General features: G+C 32.7%; 3 protein-coding genes and 1 long non-coding RNA gene across 4 annotated transcripts; 2 read left to right on the forward strand and 2 right to left on the reverse strand.

Annotated features, from left to right (window-relative positions):
- Positions 1 to 4,702: 4,702 nt before the first annotated feature.
- LOC142233453 (uncharacterized) lies at positions 4,703 to 5,042 on the reverse strand. The gene is made up of 2 exons (XR_012721407.1): positions 4,949 to 5,042; positions 4,703 to 4,880 (listed from the first exon to the last, which is right to left on the reverse strand). It is a non-coding gene; the product is annotated as an uncharacterized LOC142233453 (long non-coding RNA).
- A 745-nt stretch (positions 5,043 to 5,787) lies between these two features.
- Positions 5,788 to 7,815, forward strand: LOC142235344 (rRNA N(6)-adenosine-methyltransferase Mettl5-like). The gene is made up of 7 exons (XM_075306600.1): positions 5,788 to 5,942; positions 6,007 to 6,113; positions 6,177 to 6,374; positions 6,419 to 6,574; positions 6,638 to 6,769; positions 7,215 to 7,438; positions 7,515 to 7,815. Exons 1-7 carry the CDS (start codon positions 5,801 to 5,803, stop codon positions 7,681 to 7,683), a joined length of 1,128 nt encoding a protein of 375 aa, XP_075162715.1. The 5' UTR covers positions 5,788 to 5,800; the 3' UTR covers positions 7,684 to 7,815.
- A 3,009-nt stretch (positions 7,816 to 10,824) lies between these two features.
- On the reverse strand, positions 10,825 to 13,564 carry LOC142234909 (uncharacterized). The gene is made up of 3 exons (XM_075306116.1): positions 13,450 to 13,564; positions 13,289 to 13,393; positions 10,825 to 13,235 (listed from the first exon to the last, which is right to left on the reverse strand). Exons 1-3 carry the CDS (start codon positions 13,492 to 13,494, stop codon positions 10,863 to 10,865), a joined length of 2,523 nt encoding a protein of 840 aa, XP_075162231.1. The 5' UTR covers positions 13,495 to 13,564; the 3' UTR covers positions 10,825 to 10,862.
- An 878-nt stretch (positions 13,565 to 14,442) lies between these two features.
- Positions 14,443 to 15,718, forward strand: LOC142232748 (uncharacterized). The gene is made up of 4 exons (XM_075303412.1): positions 14,443 to 14,656; positions 14,717 to 14,974; positions 15,038 to 15,266; positions 15,360 to 15,718. The coding sequence occupies exons 1-4, from the start codon at positions 14,576 to 14,578 to the stop codon at positions 15,464 to 15,466; spliced, it is 675 nt and encodes a 224-aa protein (XP_075159527.1). The 5' UTR covers positions 14,443 to 14,575; the 3' UTR covers positions 15,467 to 15,718.
- Positions 15,719 to 15,891: the final 173 nt, after the last annotated feature.

Raw genomic sequence — 15,891 nt, forward strand, 5'->3', positions numbered from 1 at the left:
GTTCCTAATTTCAAATTGGCCGCATGTTAATACATTTTAATGCTGTTTTATGACACCAAAAGGAAGGAAATCGAATTTTCAATTCAAATGTGTTTACTAATGTTGAAATACTTTGTTTCAATCAAGTTAGCATACAATTAGAGTTTTAAAAATATCATTTTGTTCTGAAAAAAGCTTTTATAGTAAGTCACTGAAAAATTTTATTCGAATTACATTAAAACGTTTTCTTATCAATTTTTCTAATTTGGAGCGTTTCATTTTGCTATTACAAGAGGTTATGGGCGACGCAAAAGAAACTCACGGTATACCCCAATTCAGAGGGGAAGGATTTGATGACTGGCAGTTCCGCGTGAAAATTCACCTGGACTCGCAAAACTTATTGGATGTTCTAACCGGCATGCCTCCAAGTGGCGAAGCTGCCTTAATTGAATTCAGGAAGAAGGATAAGAAAGCAATGGACCGAATCGTAAGCTTTGTCCATTCGGATTGTTTAAGCTTCATTCGCGATAAAGAAAGTGCCAAGGATATGTGGGACAGTCTGCACGCGGCATTTGCAAAAAAGTCTGTGGTAAACCAATTGCTTTTAAGGAAGAAACTAGCCATGTTGCGAATGAATGATGGAGATTCAATAATAACGCATATATTAGCATTCGAAAACTTGGTGAGACAACTTAAATTGGCTGGTGCGACTATGGAAGACGCAGATGTGCTAGCTCAACTGTTTCTAACACTACCGGAAAAATACGACCCTTTGATAACCGCTCTTCAAAACATGGATAATGGGAAATTGAATCTGAATATCGTAAAAGAACGATTAATGTCCGAAGAAGCTAAACTTTGTGATCGCCTCGTTGAAGTAAGTGACAAAACGGCATTTTCTGGGAAAAAGTTCATCAAGAAAAAGAAGAATTTCAACGGTAAGTGCTATAAATGCAATAAATACGGCCATCAAGCAAAGGATTGTTGGCAAGCAGAGGCAAGATCAGCAAAATCAAAAGCTGTTTCCTTTATGGTCAACACCAGAAATGACGTCCGATCAGAAAATGTAGCCAAAATTGCATTCAAGATCGACTCGGGAGCCAGCGACCATATGGCTAAAGAAAAATCTTATTTTTCATCAATGACGAAACTAAGGACCCCAGTTGAAATAAATGTAGCGAAAAATAGTGAATCTATAATTGCAAATTATGTAGGGGATATAAAAGGAATTAGTAATAAAGGAGTTAAATTCTATATGAAAGACGTTTTATACACTCCAGATCTGAGAGATAATTTATTATCTGTCCGAAAACTAACCAATGCGGGTTTAGTAGTCAGATTTGTGGATAATACTGCCATTATTCAAAAGGGGGAAAACAAAATAGCAGTTGCATATCTGCGTGGAAACCTCTACGAACTCTCACTAAGCATTGATTCAAAATCAGCAATGATATGTAACACAAATGATGTTACCTTGTGGCATAAACGGCTAGGTCACATAGGGATATCTGGAATGGAAAAATTAAAACATATGAAAATGCTAAACGAACGGGTACTTACCCGTGACCTAAACTTTTGTGACGTGTGTACAGAGGCGAAACAATGTAGAGATCCATTTAATAATTCCAGACAGAGGTCAACAAGACTACTTGAGAGAATTCACTCTGATGTATGCGGCCCTATCACACCCAGCTCATGGGATGGCTGCAAGTATTTTGTCTCCTTCATAGACGATTTTTCTCATTTCGCCATGATATTTTGCATTAAAAAGAAATCTCAAGTTTTTGAGAAATTTAAAGAATATGACGCGTTGGTGACAGCCATGTTCCCCCAATTGAGAATTTCAAAGGTTACAATCGACCAAGGTAGAGAATACTTGGCTATAGACCAACAAAAATGGTACAAGGAAAAAGGTATTCAGATAGAACCCACAGTTGCCTATACACCCCAGCAAAACGGGGTTTCTGAGAGATTTAATCGCACAGTAACTGAAAAGATCAGATCAATGCTAATAGAGTCCAATTCTCCTAAGTATTTATGGAATGAAGCTGCTCTATCAGCTGTATACATTATTAACAGATGGCCTACTCGAGCTCTTGATAATAAAGTAACTCCCGCAGAAATATGGTATGGTAAAAAGCCCAGCTTAGGAAAAATAAGAGTTTTTGGATGCAAGGCATATGTTTGGGTGCCAGATGAAAAAAGAAAGAAATTAGATCCAAAAGGGAAGAAAATGACTATGGTTGGTTATGCTCCCAATGGTTACCGATTGTGGGACATCGAAAATAGAAAAGTTGTCGTGGCACGTGACGTCAAATTTGACGAAGAGTGTTACCCATTTGGGTTGCAAGAATCAAAAACTGATGACACTAATATTATAATATGTCACGAGCAAGGGGGGGAAGAATATGATGCTGTGACCGAATGCGAAATATCTCCTGGTGAGTCGTCCACAAATTTAGAAGATGAATCTATACAAGAAGCAAGTGGTATCGAAAGTCAATTGCTTGAAAATTTAGAAGACATCCAATCAGGAGAAGATTCTGTTGAAATTCAGCAGGAAAACACAACAAGAAATAGTCGAAGAATATCTCGTTTGCCAACAAAACTGTTTGATTATATAACAGGCTTCAACGCAGAAAAAATACAAAATAATGTCCCAGAAAACTATGAAGATATTTTTAAAAGGAACGACGAAGACAAATGGAAAAGTGCAGTGGATGATGAGCTTAAGTCTATGAAGGATAATAAAGTTTGGAAAATTGTGTCTACTCCTCCTAACTCAAAGTTGCTAACGTCGAAATGGGTCTTTCGAATAAAGGAGGATGAAAATGGAAACCCAACTAAATATAAAGCTAGGCTAGTTGTACGAGGTTACCTTCAGAAGTACGGAGTAGATTATAATGAAACTTATGCTCCTGTCGCAAAGTTAACTACCCTTCGAATAGTTCTAGCTGTTGGAATACATCATGGATATTTCTTCCATCAGCTAGACGTGAAAACTGCTTTTCTACACGGAAATTTAAATGAAAATATATACATGGAAATACCTGATGGTCTTATATGTAAAAATGGACTTTGCTGCAAACTTGAGAAGTCCCTATATGGATTGAAGCAAGCGCCTAAATGTTGGAATGATAAATTCAATAATTTCATCGTCTCATTGGGCTTTATACGTTCAAAACATGACTACTGCCTCTACGTGAAGAAAAATAAGAAAACCAATGACGTACTTTATTTAATATTATATGTAGATGATCTTCTTATAATTGGAAGTAAACTAGAAAGTATAAACATGCTCAAAGAACAACTAAGCGAACAATTCGAAATGTCAGATTGTGGACCACTTAAGTATTTCCTAGGTATAAAATTTGTATACGAAAATGGTTGCTTAACTATATCTCAAGAAAATAATATTAGAAAAGTATTGGAAAAATTTGGCCTCCAAGATTGCAATCCAGTGAAAACGCCAATGGAAAAAGGGCTTCATTTGCAACGCTTTGAAAACGAAGAAATTACCAAACAGCCATTCAGGGAACTTTTGGGAAGTCTAATGTACATTATGTTGTGTTCAAGGCCAGATATATGCTACCAAGTTGGTTATCTTGGAAGGTTTCAAGAAAATCCTTCAGATGTGCATTGGCAACATTTAAAAAGAATTGCAAGATATCTTAAAGGCACTGTAACCACCAAGCTAATATTTAAAAATTGTGAATCTGAGCCGATTATTGGGTACGCAGATGCGGATTGGGCATCAGAAACCATAGACAGAAAATCTGTAAGTGGATATATATTCAAAGTGTTTGGTTGTACAGTCGCCTGGTGCAGCAAGAAACAGCAAACTGTCGCAACTTCATCATCTGAAGCAGAATATGTGGCACTCAGTATGGCAACAGCAGAAGCTGTGTGGATGCGGGGCGTTATGCAAGATCTTATGGAAATAGATGAACATTACAGAGTCAAAATATATGAAGATAACAACGGTTGTATCGGCATGGCAAATAATTTAGAAAGTAAACGTGTGAAGCACATTGATGTGAAACACCATTTTATAAGGGACCACATTACAAACGGAACTATTTCCGTAGAACACATCACCACCGAAAAACAACTGGCTGATATTTTTACGAAGTCAACGGATGCTAGTAAATACATGAATATGCGAAATGAGCTTGGGCTAGTTGATTGAGAGGGGGTGTTGAAATACTTTGTTTCAATCAAGTTAGCATACAATTAGAGTTTTAAAAATATCATTTTGTTCTGAAAAAAGCTTTTATAGTAAGTCACTGAAAAATTTTATTCGAATTACATTAAAACGTTTTCTTATCAATTTTTCTAATTTGGAGCGTTTCATTTTGCTATTACAAGAACTAATAATGTTTAAGATATTTAAAATTTTGTTGTTTGTTTTTTTTTTCTTATTTGTTGATATGTTTACCCTGCCAACATTTTTGAATTTGGGGGCGCTTTTGACAATCCCCACTACGTCGAAAACTGTCGTATACGATATCCAAAACTCCTCGGAAAAGCGCCGTCACTATTGAGAAGTTGTACCACGCCAAGTTACTACAAAAAAGTATCGCATGAGTGCAATTATTAGGTGCCCTTCTGGATACATTTAGAAGGACGCCAATAAGAACCCCTTCAAACAATCGGACAAAGTGCATTTTAAGATAGTTGTAAAAGAATCATTGTGGTCAAGTAAAACACGATAGTTTAGATGTTTATCAATTTTATTAAACATTTATAAATTCTCATAAACATAACATTTATACGACTATCACATCACATATAACATATTTTTATGCATTAATAAAAGATTGATGTTGAGTTACAAGTTGCAAGTTACATGTTGTAGCGTCTATCAGCCAGAGCTTTTATTCCCAATGGAGGCAGCGTGTCTGGAAAAATATTTGAAAAACTATCACTTTATTCCATTTGGAAGGTCAAAAATTGTTCACCAATATACCTTTCACAATTTTAAGCGAAATAACTATGTTTTCAGTACTTCATTATCATTTTTATTTGAATAAATTATAAGAAACTAGTTGTGCTTGGTGTTTCACAATATATTATAAAATGACTCTTGTAACAATAGTGATGGCAAAATACTTTCATGCGAATAGTGATGGCAAAATACTATCACAGTTGGCGATTGTTGTAGTGCCACTTACGAGTCTGTGGTAACGATGAGGATGAAATGGAACTTTGAAATGCTGGCAGGGTATACACCCAGAAAAAAGTTACCCCTTCTTTAAGTTAATGCGCTTTACAGACTATCATTTATTCCGGACGACAGTGCTCGTGTCGAACATATCCCATATATTGTGCACATTATAAGTTAAGTCCGAAGGCATAATCGATACTGCTGCATGTTTATGGGATCGATAACACATTTACCGATTTTTTAGTTATCGCCGACAAGTCGTATCGATCCGACACACTGTAAGATTCTTTACAAACGCCGACATTCCGTCCGGAATAACTAATAGTCTGTAAAGCGCATAAAACGAACTCATTGTGAAGAACTTCGTATAGAATTCATGTATGGAATTTTTTTATTGAACTTTTTGTCATTCATTTGGATAAATCTTACATAACACATTTATCCATAGATTTGTTATCGTCAACAATTCGTAGCGTTTGGCCACTTTGTAAGATTCTTTACAAAAACAGACATTCCATCCGGATAAACTTATTGTCTGAACGGCGCATAAGATTCTTTACAAATACTGGCATTTGTCCAGATAAGCTAATAGTCTGAACACGAAATTATCACATTTTTTTATGGGAGAATCGAATCATCTATGCATGCATATCTATGACATTATTTTCTGTACCTTTGTGTCATTTAACATTGGCTTTTAAGCGTGAGTTGTGGTTTGGATGTTTTATAAATTTTTATTTCCATTGTTTATCCTTTGTTTATTTGATGGCTTTTCCTATTCTTGGAGCACAACAAGGTATGTCATTTTACAATGCAACAATTTCCATTATTATTTAAATGCTTTCTACAAATTCCAAAAGAAACCAATCGGAAAATATTGGAAGATCTACAAATTAAAAGGCAACTTCTTCAAAAAGGAGTAAATCAGGTAGCAGATATTAGTAATCTCAATTCGCCAATTGCCCAGGTAAGTTTAAGTCCCTTATGGTATATCATGCCTTTGCAAATGTAAATTATAGACTACATTCAGATGCCTACCTCACAGATTCTGGGCCAGCCACCGGAATTTCCACAGTCCAGTGTAGTGCCAACGGTGCCAAGGTCAGTTTTCAATCCTACCAGTGCTACAACTCTAGGTTTCTTTGTTAGTCAAGATTCCCACTACGGCAATTCATTCATACCGGTGTTACCACGCCTTGATCCGATACCACCCAATCATACAGCTAAATAGAATATAACATCGATCACTTAGCATAGATAACAGCAACATAGAACGTTGCAAAGAAATCGGTGGCAATGGCACGCATGCGAATGAAGAAGTTGGAAGAGTATTTGTCGGGAGTAGATGGATTTGAAAACCCCAAAATAAAATTGGAACAATATCCCACACCACCTCACATAGCCAGCTGTGTGTTGTATAATATTCAAGTAAGCTATATGGTTTAATATTGTGCTTTGTATATCTCAACAATACCCCTTAATATTTTCTAGGCTCAATATTCGGATTTGGAAGGTAAACTAGTAGGCGATTTGGGTTGTGGATGTGGAATGCTAAGCATTGGATCGTTTCTGTTGGGTTCACAACTAACTGTTGGCTTTGAATTGGATTCAGATGCTATTGATGTAAGTAATTGTTAAAGTTTTCGAATGAATTGATATAGGCGATGGTGCGATAGGGTGGGTTTGTATACTCGATTCCTACTATTATAGCTAACTTAACCCAGCATAATCTATTTGCTCTCATGGAATTTTTTGAGGACAGAGAAATATTTTGTCTTAATAAAATTTCGTCCTTGAGGGAAGAAAATAATTCTTTCATAGGCTATGTTTTCTTAAACTAAGGATGATTTCTTCGAAAATGTGTTGCCTTAGTGTTACACTACTTTTTTTCTCCGGGTGCTTCCCCCAAATAATATTGCCGTTTAAATTTCTATTCTAAATTCATAATATTGGGAGAGATCCTAAATCCAAAAGTTATAAGAGTAATGTAAATCATTTCCAATTCATTTTGAAAATTTTGCACGAATCGATATCGCCATAAGATCTAAATTTTTTTTATTCATTTCAGATTTTTCGTTATAATGTCAACGAAATGGAACTGCCTGGCATTGACTGCATTCAAACTGATGTCTTAGAACTTCCCGATTCCAAATGGGAGAACGTTTTCGACACCATTGTGACAAATCCCCCCTTTGGAACAAAACATAATGCGGGTATGGATATAAAATTCGTCGAAACGGGAATTCATTTGGCTTCTGGTGCTGTATATTCATTGCATAAGACTTCAACAAGGTAAAATAACTATGATATACAAAATAAGTTTTATTTTTTATTAATATGGGCTTTTCTTACCGTTTTTTTCTTATAGAGATTATATTCTTAAAAAATCAAAGGACTGGAAAATTAGAGGCGAAGTTGTAGCTCAATTGAAATATAACATTGACAACAGTTATAAATTTCACAAAAGCAAATCGGTCGATATTGAAGTGGATTTCTGGCGCTTTGATGTCTCGGAAAAAGAAGGAATTGTAAAATAGATTTATTTGCATTAATATTTGCATTCGGAAATTATTTTTATTATATTTACTTACAAAGAGGATTGTTTATTATTGATCATGTTTTTTTTAAATATATAGAACAAAATCTGTGTGTGCATTTATAAAAAGGGACACGATATCGTTTCATTTTCTTTTAAAATGGATTGAGATGTAAGAATTAAATTAAATGAATTTTTAGGCAAATAATGTTTAAATAATTAAAATACCAAACGAAAGAATCTTATTTTGCAAAATTTTATTTCTGTAGTTTTTTGTTACAAAATTATTTCTATAGAAAATTTTGTCAAAAATTTATTTCTGTAGAAAATTTTGTCAAGATTTTATTTATATAGAACATTTTATCAAAATTTTATTTCTATAGAAAATGTTGTCCAAAGTTTATTTCTACAGAAAATTTTGTCAAAATTTTTCTATAGAAAATTTTGTCAAAATTTTATTTCTATAGAAAATTTTGTCAAAATTTTATTTCTATTTCTGGATTATTATCGTTGACCTTTTTATTTATCTTTAAGAATTATTTTTCATAGTTTCGGCTATAGGTCGATTAAAAAACATCATATCAATGTTTTTTAATCGACCTATAGCCGAAACTATGAAAAATAATTCTTAAAATTTTATTTCTATATAAAATTTTGTCAAAATTTTATTTCTATAGAAAATTTTGTCAAAATTTTATTTCTATAGAAAATTTTGTAAAAATTTTATTTCTATAGAAAATTTTGTCAAAATTTTATTTCTATAGAAAATTTTGTCAAAATTTTATTTCTATAGAAAATTTTGTCAAAATTTTATTTCTATAGAAAATTTTGTCAAAATTTTATTTCTATAGAAAATTTTGTCAAAATTTTATTTCTATAGAAAATTTTGTCAAAATTTTATTTCTATAGAAAATTTTGTCAAAATTTTATTTCTATAGAAAATTTTGTCAAGATTTTATTTCTATAGAAAATTTTGTCAAAATTTTATTTCTATTGAAAATTTTGTCAAAATTTTTTTTCTATAGAATATTTTGTCAAAATTTTATTTCTATAGAAGATTTGGTCAAAATTTTATTTCTATAGAAAATTTTGTCAAAATTTTGTTTCTATAGAAAATTTTTGCAAAATTTTATTTGTATTTGTTTCTATAGAAAAATGTTGTCAAAATTTTGTTTCTATAGAAAATTTTGTCAAAATTTTATTTCTATAGAAAATTTTGTCAAAATTTTATTTCTATAGAAAATTTTGTCAAAATTTTATTTCTATTGAAAATTTTGTCAAAATTTTATTTCTATAGAATATTTTGTCAAAATTTTATTTCTATAGAATATTTTGTCAAAATTTTATTTCTATAGAAAATTTTGTCAAAATTTTATTTCTATAGAAAATTTTGTCAAAATTTTATTTCTATAGAAAATTTTGTCAAAATTTTATTTCCCCGTGTAAAAATTGGAGGATCCAATCCTATCTAATAATATCAAATTGGATCTAATTGGATCTGTTCAGATATTGGTTCAGATATAATTAGATATGCACAGATATGCTATATATGGTGCTAGATCTGGTTAGATATAATTGCAGATCTCATCATATATAGTATAATATCTAATTATATCTGGCATATCTAATAATATATGCTTGGATAGGACCATATATAGCACTATATCTAATAAGATATGGTAGATATAACATCATATCTGACTATATATGGGGTTAAATACGGTCCAAAATATAATAAAAAAAATCATGAACAAGTTAAAAAGATTTTTGAAATACACGTCTAAACCTCAATGTCATTATGTCAAATGTCAACGCCGTCAGGGGCATCACTTCTAAACAAATTTAACGCCAGACTAGCTGAGAAAATTAAGAAATTTAATATAATTGTTTTAAATGTGTTCCTTTGATAAAGTGTATATCGTTTCCTTTATTGCGGATATTATGTAGGTAAGTAGATTATATTTGTTATTTCCTTAGTAGACATTTTCATATTGTTTTACTATTTTCTAGATTTGGAAAAAAGGAAACCTCAGTGGTGTACTGGTTAACATGCCCGCCTTGCATTCAAAAGGTCACGGGTTCAATCCCAGTTCCGACCAACACCAAAAATTATTTCGGCGGTGGATTATCTCCTCGCAGTAATGTTGGTGACATTTCTGCTTCAAAGATTCTCTAAGTTGTTTCAGCGCAACGTGAAATGCCGATAGGACTCGATTATAGCAAGGAGGTCCCATGTTATTGAGCTAATTATTGAATCGAGCAGCAGTCAGTGATAAGTGAGATGTTGATCACTGTGATGTCATGATGGTCTGAATAGTATGTATGAGCCTAAAATAACAGCCTATCGCTATACCTAACCTAATCCCGAATACACTTTAAATGTGAGTATTAAAAGCAACATAAAATTATATGGCAATTTTTATTGCAACTTAAAGAAGAATGATCCAAAACAATACTAATACTTGCTTACATAGTTCAATATATTCCCATATTTGTTTATTCCTATATTTGTTTAATAATTGTTTTTTTTACTTAATTTCATTGCAGATTGCCTTAACGCTGTAATACTTTTGTCGCGTGTCTAAGTCCAAAGCAGAAGAAACAAACGAAAAAAACCCTTGGACAACACTAACTCAACTGTCAATACTCTTAAATAGCTTTGATGGATCAATTTAAATTAAACATATTTATTATGCACATACTTTTTGTCTGTATTATTAAATAAAACAATTGATCTCATTTTATATACAAATCCCGTGTAAAAATTGGAGGATCCAATCCTATCTAATAATATCAAATTGGATCTAATTGGATCTTTGCAGATATTGCTTCAGACATAATTAGATCTGCACAGATATGCTATATATGGTGCTAGATCTGGTTAGATATAATAGAAGATCTCATCATATATAGCATAATATCTAATTATATCTCGCATATCTAATAATATATGCTTGGATAGGATCATGTATAGCACTATATCTAATAAGATATGGTATATATAACTTCATATCTGACTATATATGGGGATAAATATGGTGCAAAATATAATAAAAAAATCATGAAATTGTTAAAAAGACTTTTGAAATACACGTCTTTATAGCAAAACAAAAAAAACTATTCGTAAGATATATACACAAAGTTACAGATGGAAAAATAACTTTCATTTATTTATCAAACTTACATAATACATTTCAAAGTATTAGGCATTTTACAAACATGTTTTTTGAGTTTCAGAACGTAGTTCAGCTCCTTCAGGTCAGTTAGTTTTATCAATCTAAAGCAGTCAGTTTTGGAAATGGGTATAATATGATCAACGACAGCGCCAGTTTTTAAATGTTTTACCGCATACTGCTGGTTGACGTCAAAAAGATTTATAAAAAAATACAATTGTCGAAAATGAGTAAAGAAACAATTAATAGAGCCAAATAGAACCTCTCCATCTTTTCTTATTAATTGTACTGTATAGTTATTAGTTTTGGTATTTTTGTATAAAAGGGATGTGTAGATATTTTTATCTATTTGACACCTCGAATAGTAAGAAAATGTGTGGGTTTCTTCAAAACACTCATTTAGTATTTGTCGTTCCCATGCGTTTGGAGTATAATTAACCTTTCGTCCAAAAAGATGATACGTACACGTATTGGTCATAGACTGTTGCTCAAACTTATGTCGTAAAATATTTGCTCCTTCGGATATTTTAAGATTATTAATCATTTCTGTACCTAAATTTTTCGTTCCGTGTGAAGTTTTTGCCAAAACGCCATTATGGGATTCAAATGGGAAAGCAGATGTAGCCCACAGAGGGCCCCATCGTTGAACATATACACATAAGTGTAACAATTGATGAACGTTGTACGTCATTGAATGCTTTCCATAAAGCGATTGGAATTCTTTAACAAAAGAGTTTAATAAAATGTTTGTATATTCAATTGTTCGATACTCTATATGTCTCTGAAGCAAATTATTCAAGGAAACGACAAGTAAAATTAGGTTTTGGTAATAATCTTGCGGTAATATGCCACTGAGTACGGGAATCGAATAAAATAGTATCCAATAATACATTTCAGTCGCCTTATATGACTGGTACAGACTGATACTTCGAGGCATTCTTGAAAAAGATTGCAGCGGTTTTATTTTATTTAACCGTGTGTCGATTTTATTTATATATTTGGATATTCTCCAAGGTCCTTTTTGTGTTAGCCAAATATTTAATATTTGTTTTGCAACTCCCAACAGCACAGAATGCATGTATTCTGGGAAAACACATGTTCCCAAGTCCAAAGATGGTAGACACGATATTATAGTATGTCCTTTTACGCCTTTTTCTATGGCATTGCTCTCAGAATCTGCTTTTATTGCCTGAAGCCGCATGTTGGAATCAGTTCTCAAACGTAGATTTGACTTGTAGGGATAAAATCTAATTATCCTATTTCGCTTTTCGTTTGCGCAACGCTTTGTCTTTATTTCACACATATTGCAGCCACATTCTCCGTTAAAATTCAGAATATTTTGTATTTGTGATCGTGCTGGAGCATCAGCTACGAATAATGGCGACCGTACCTTTGATGTAACATATTGTTTTGTCTTGGGATCTCTCCATTTGATGCCTTTTGATAGTTTTCTCAGTTTAATGCAAAAGGGTTGTAAGAAAAGGTTCATAGGCGGTTTTAACTCAGTGTGATACCATAAACCTATGGTGATTATAAATGAGGACCTTAAAGTTGGCGGTATTTCTGCAATCATAAACATCAAAGGCCAGCAATTACTTTTGGAACTTTTCGATAGTGATATTCCATCGGTATATAGTATTAAAGTTAGATCATATGTATTTCTCCCTGCATTCACTCTGATGTACTCTGATCCACAACTGATATCACTAATAACTTCTGGTTCAGTGGAAAATATTTGCTTCTCCAATAAACTCCCCAGACTTTTTTCTTCAAATATCATCTTTATCTGCTGCACAATATCAAGTTCAAAAAAGTAGCATATACTACGTTCACCGCAAGATGGACAGATCTCTACTTTTTTGTAGGATATATATATCAAACATTCCATGCAGTAGTAGTGATGAATTACGTCGATGGAGTCAAATTTATTTTCAAGGTATTTGAAAAAGGTGTAAAGCGTTTTAGGCATTAGATTATCTTGTGGCAGCATTTTGTTTAGAAGCTCAAGTTGGCATCGTAGAGCAGTTTTCGTCAAATTTTGGGAAATCCACATTTCTAAAACTTCAAACACTGCTTTGTCTACAGTCATTGAGCTGCCGTTGTAAAGCAAGCAAGATTTTTCTTCCACCATGTGGCATTCCTCTCCACCACTTTCATCGTCATTGCTTTGGCTCCCATCGATTTCAGCACTACGACTTTCATAGATTTCTGTGATCGCACAACCCTCTTCGATGACACTACTTTCTCCTACACTATCTTGACTTCCCTCACTGTCGCATTCAGAAGCTTCCTCGTCACTGTGCACTTCTTCGTAGCCGTCCATCCCACATTCTGCATTGGATAGAAAATGTTTCCACCTTCTTTGTGTTGTATATGGTACCTATAAAAGACGATGTCAAATTTGTTGTTTTTAAAGGACTGATGGGCACTTACAGCGGTGGTAGAATTATTGCTCCACTGTTTGTAACGTTTTGCGGTGTTCCAACTTGTTCTTGATCTTTCATTTTGCTTCCACCTCCATACTGTTGCTCTATGAATCTATAGACAATAAATTAATAGTTCATTGTTATTTCATTCAAACCATGTATACTTACCCCAGAAGTAATCTTCCATTTTCTATAATAGTTTCTCTGTTCCATTTTCACAACTGCAGTTAAACTTTTTAGAATTTTGTATTAAATAAACATAAACACAGAGTTGCAATTTAGATCTTTCACAAACAAATCCGATAATCAGGTAGTGTTCCATTTGTTGGACAAACACAAACGTTTGAAAAATGCTTAAATTCAACAGTATTTGAAACATTTTTCAGACGATTAGGGTAATATTCAAGTTGAGAATATCGCGTTCTCAACAAAAAACAGACATTACCGTCAACAGAACAATTTCTCATCTATAATCCTCAAATTGAAATGCATCGATACTCAATATTTTCTCAAACAGTTTTCGATGCGAGACAAACTAAAAATTAACATTTTTGCGAATATTTTTCAACCATCATTTGTATAAAAATTAAACCCACTTCTAACTGAAAGTCAACACCAAATTTCTGGGGATTTTGTATAATTTAGTTTTCTACAAAAATATTTGAGTTTAGTGACTTCAATAAGGTTTTCATTTCGTTTTTTATTTAGACTTGCCAATTATTGTAAAGTATTTGTAGTAACTTCAGTTTATTGTCAAAATGTTCCATATTTTTCTACTTCTTCCAAATGACCAAGAACTTCGTTGCACAAAGAAGTATTGAAAATTACATGTTTTTTCGTTGCATTTAAGGGTAGTATATTTTTCACGTTTTCTTAAATCATTTTCATAACGCTTCCAAAGATTTCGTCAACATTTTGGCGATTTTGAAGTAATTCGCAAACAATTTTAAAATATTTTGAAAGGTGTCTCAAGTTGAATTTATGTTGAAAATTATGTTTACTCTCAAACTTAAAAGGTGTTGCATTTGAAAAAAAGCTCATCCTGTGTTTCGTCGTATAAAGTGTGTGCAAATGTTTGAAAACGTGTTGAATTATAGCATTTTTCAAATGCATTTATTTGAGTGTCTAAATTATTTGCAATACCATCAACACTACCTGATTATTTTCTGCCCCAATTTAGGCCGATCAATCCGTTCAAACGCAACTCTGCAACTCATAATGAAAACAACATGGAGATGACATTTTGTGGAATATTTCTAATTGGCGCGTTTGGAGAAATAAATTATTAATCAAAATGTCTAAAAAAGATAACAAAAAATTAAAGTGTCAAGTAAAGAACATTTTGAAAAGGAGACTTAGTTCATCTAGTGAAGATGTAAGTATACATTTATATTATATTATTCGTTCTGACATAAAATGTATTTCTGATCTTTAGGAGGACGAGCTTGCAACATTAAATAAAAAAATTCGCGAAACTGAGGCTGAATTGGAAAATCTTAAAAAAAATTCACAATCACTGAATGACCGATCGCAGCCAATTGGAAAGGAGAATGACCGACCGGGGCCCAGTGGAATAATAATGATTGATCGGTCATTTCCAAATCCAGTTCAAAATTCGAATGTTATTGTTTCCATAGAGGCATCTTACAGAAAAGATGACAATCAAATGTTGGGGCCTAATTACGAGGAAGATGTAAGTTTTATGCATATTTCCCTCACTTTTAAGATTAAAGTTTAATTTATTTTATTTCCGCAGATGGTTTGTATTGGTAACGATGTATACTGCCGCAAAGTAATACATGACATGGCTTTGGGATCGTCGCACAAGTCAACGCATGTGGCTCGTAAGCTACTTGAGGGAGTCTTTAAAAAAAGTGTGCTCACTCAGGCAACCTTAACTGGGCAACCAGCGAGAGCGCAAGGGTTGCAAAAGCAATTGGAGCCTGTGGTTGCTCTTAGCTATAAAGCAAGAGAAACTATAATAGGTAAGTATAGAATATTTTGTTTCAAATATATATTAACACCTATATGCATAAACTGCTTTTGCATATGAGCATAAATCGATAATTCTTCCACAGATTTTTCCATAGCAGTTGCCAAATTACGTGGATGGGACCCGCAAACAAGGCGGGAAATTGAGAGGGCGATGTCGCAACGTTTGGGCGAAATAAAACGCCAAAAATAAAATGCAAATTTGAAAGTTATTATTATTTAGTACCCTAGGTACATTAAAAAATAATTTGTTTTTTATTTTTTGTATTCATTGATTGATTTTTATTTAGCAATAAGCTATTATATACAATACATTAACTTAATAAGTGCAAATTGAAACTAGTAAAAGCTTTCTTTAACATATGTAATAATTTTACTTTTAAATGCAAATATTTAATGTATATTCTTTATTTAATAAAACAATTGATCTCATTTTATATACAAATTATGCCTTTTATTATGACAAGGTGCCCTATGCTGTTCAAAGATCTCGAAAGATACAAAAATATCAAATAATATACAATTATATCAAATTAGATCTGATTAGATCTGATTAGATGTGTCTCATTTTTGAGATCTGATCAGATCCAATTTCATAGTATTTAGATCTGACCAGAT

Source organism: Haematobia irritans, chromosome 4 (assembly GCF_050003625.1).
Source record: "Haematobia irritans isolate KBUSLIRL chromosome 4, ASM5000362v1, whole genome shotgun sequence".
In the NCBI taxonomy this organism is placed as follows: Eukaryota; Metazoa; Arthropoda; class Insecta; order Diptera; family Muscidae; genus Haematobia; species Haematobia irritans.

Bases quoted from the DNA above. Each gene is read 5' to 3' on its own strand.
- LOC142234909 (XM_075306116.1), bottom strand. From the start codon at position 13,494: ATGGAACAGAGAAACTATTATAGAAAATGGAAGATTACTTCTGGG. The intron at 13,394-13,449 runs GTAAGTATACAT...TATTGTCTATAG, and splicing joins AATGGAAGATTACTTCTGGG to ATTCATAGAGCAACAGTATG. The intron at 13,236-13,288 runs GTAAGTGCCCAT...CGTCTTTTATAG, and splicing joins GCAATAATTCTACCACCGCT to GTACCATATACAACACAAAG.
- LOC142232748 (XM_075303412.1), top strand. From the start codon at position 14,576: ATGTCTAAAAAAGATAACAAAAAATTAAAGTGTCAAGTAAAGAACATT. The intron at 14,657-14,716 runs GTAAGTATACAT...TCTGATCTTTAG, and splicing joins TTAGTTCATCTAGTGAAGAT to GAGGACGAGCTTGCAACATT. The intron at 14,975-15,037 runs GTAAGTTTTATG...TTATTTCCGCAG, and splicing joins GGCCTAATTACGAGGAAGAT to ATGGTTTGTATTGGTAACGA.
- LOC142235344 (XM_075306600.1), top strand. From the start codon at position 5,801: ATGACATTATTTTCTGTACCTTTGTGTCATTTAACATTGGCTTTTAAG. The intron at 6,575-6,637 runs GTAAGCTATATG...AATATTTTCTAG, and splicing joins GTGTGTTGTATAATATTCAA to GCTCAATATTCGGATTTGGA. The intron at 6,770-7,214 runs GTAAGTAATTGT...TATTCATTTCAG, and splicing joins TGGATTCAGATGCTATTGAT to ATTTTTCGTTATAATGTCAA.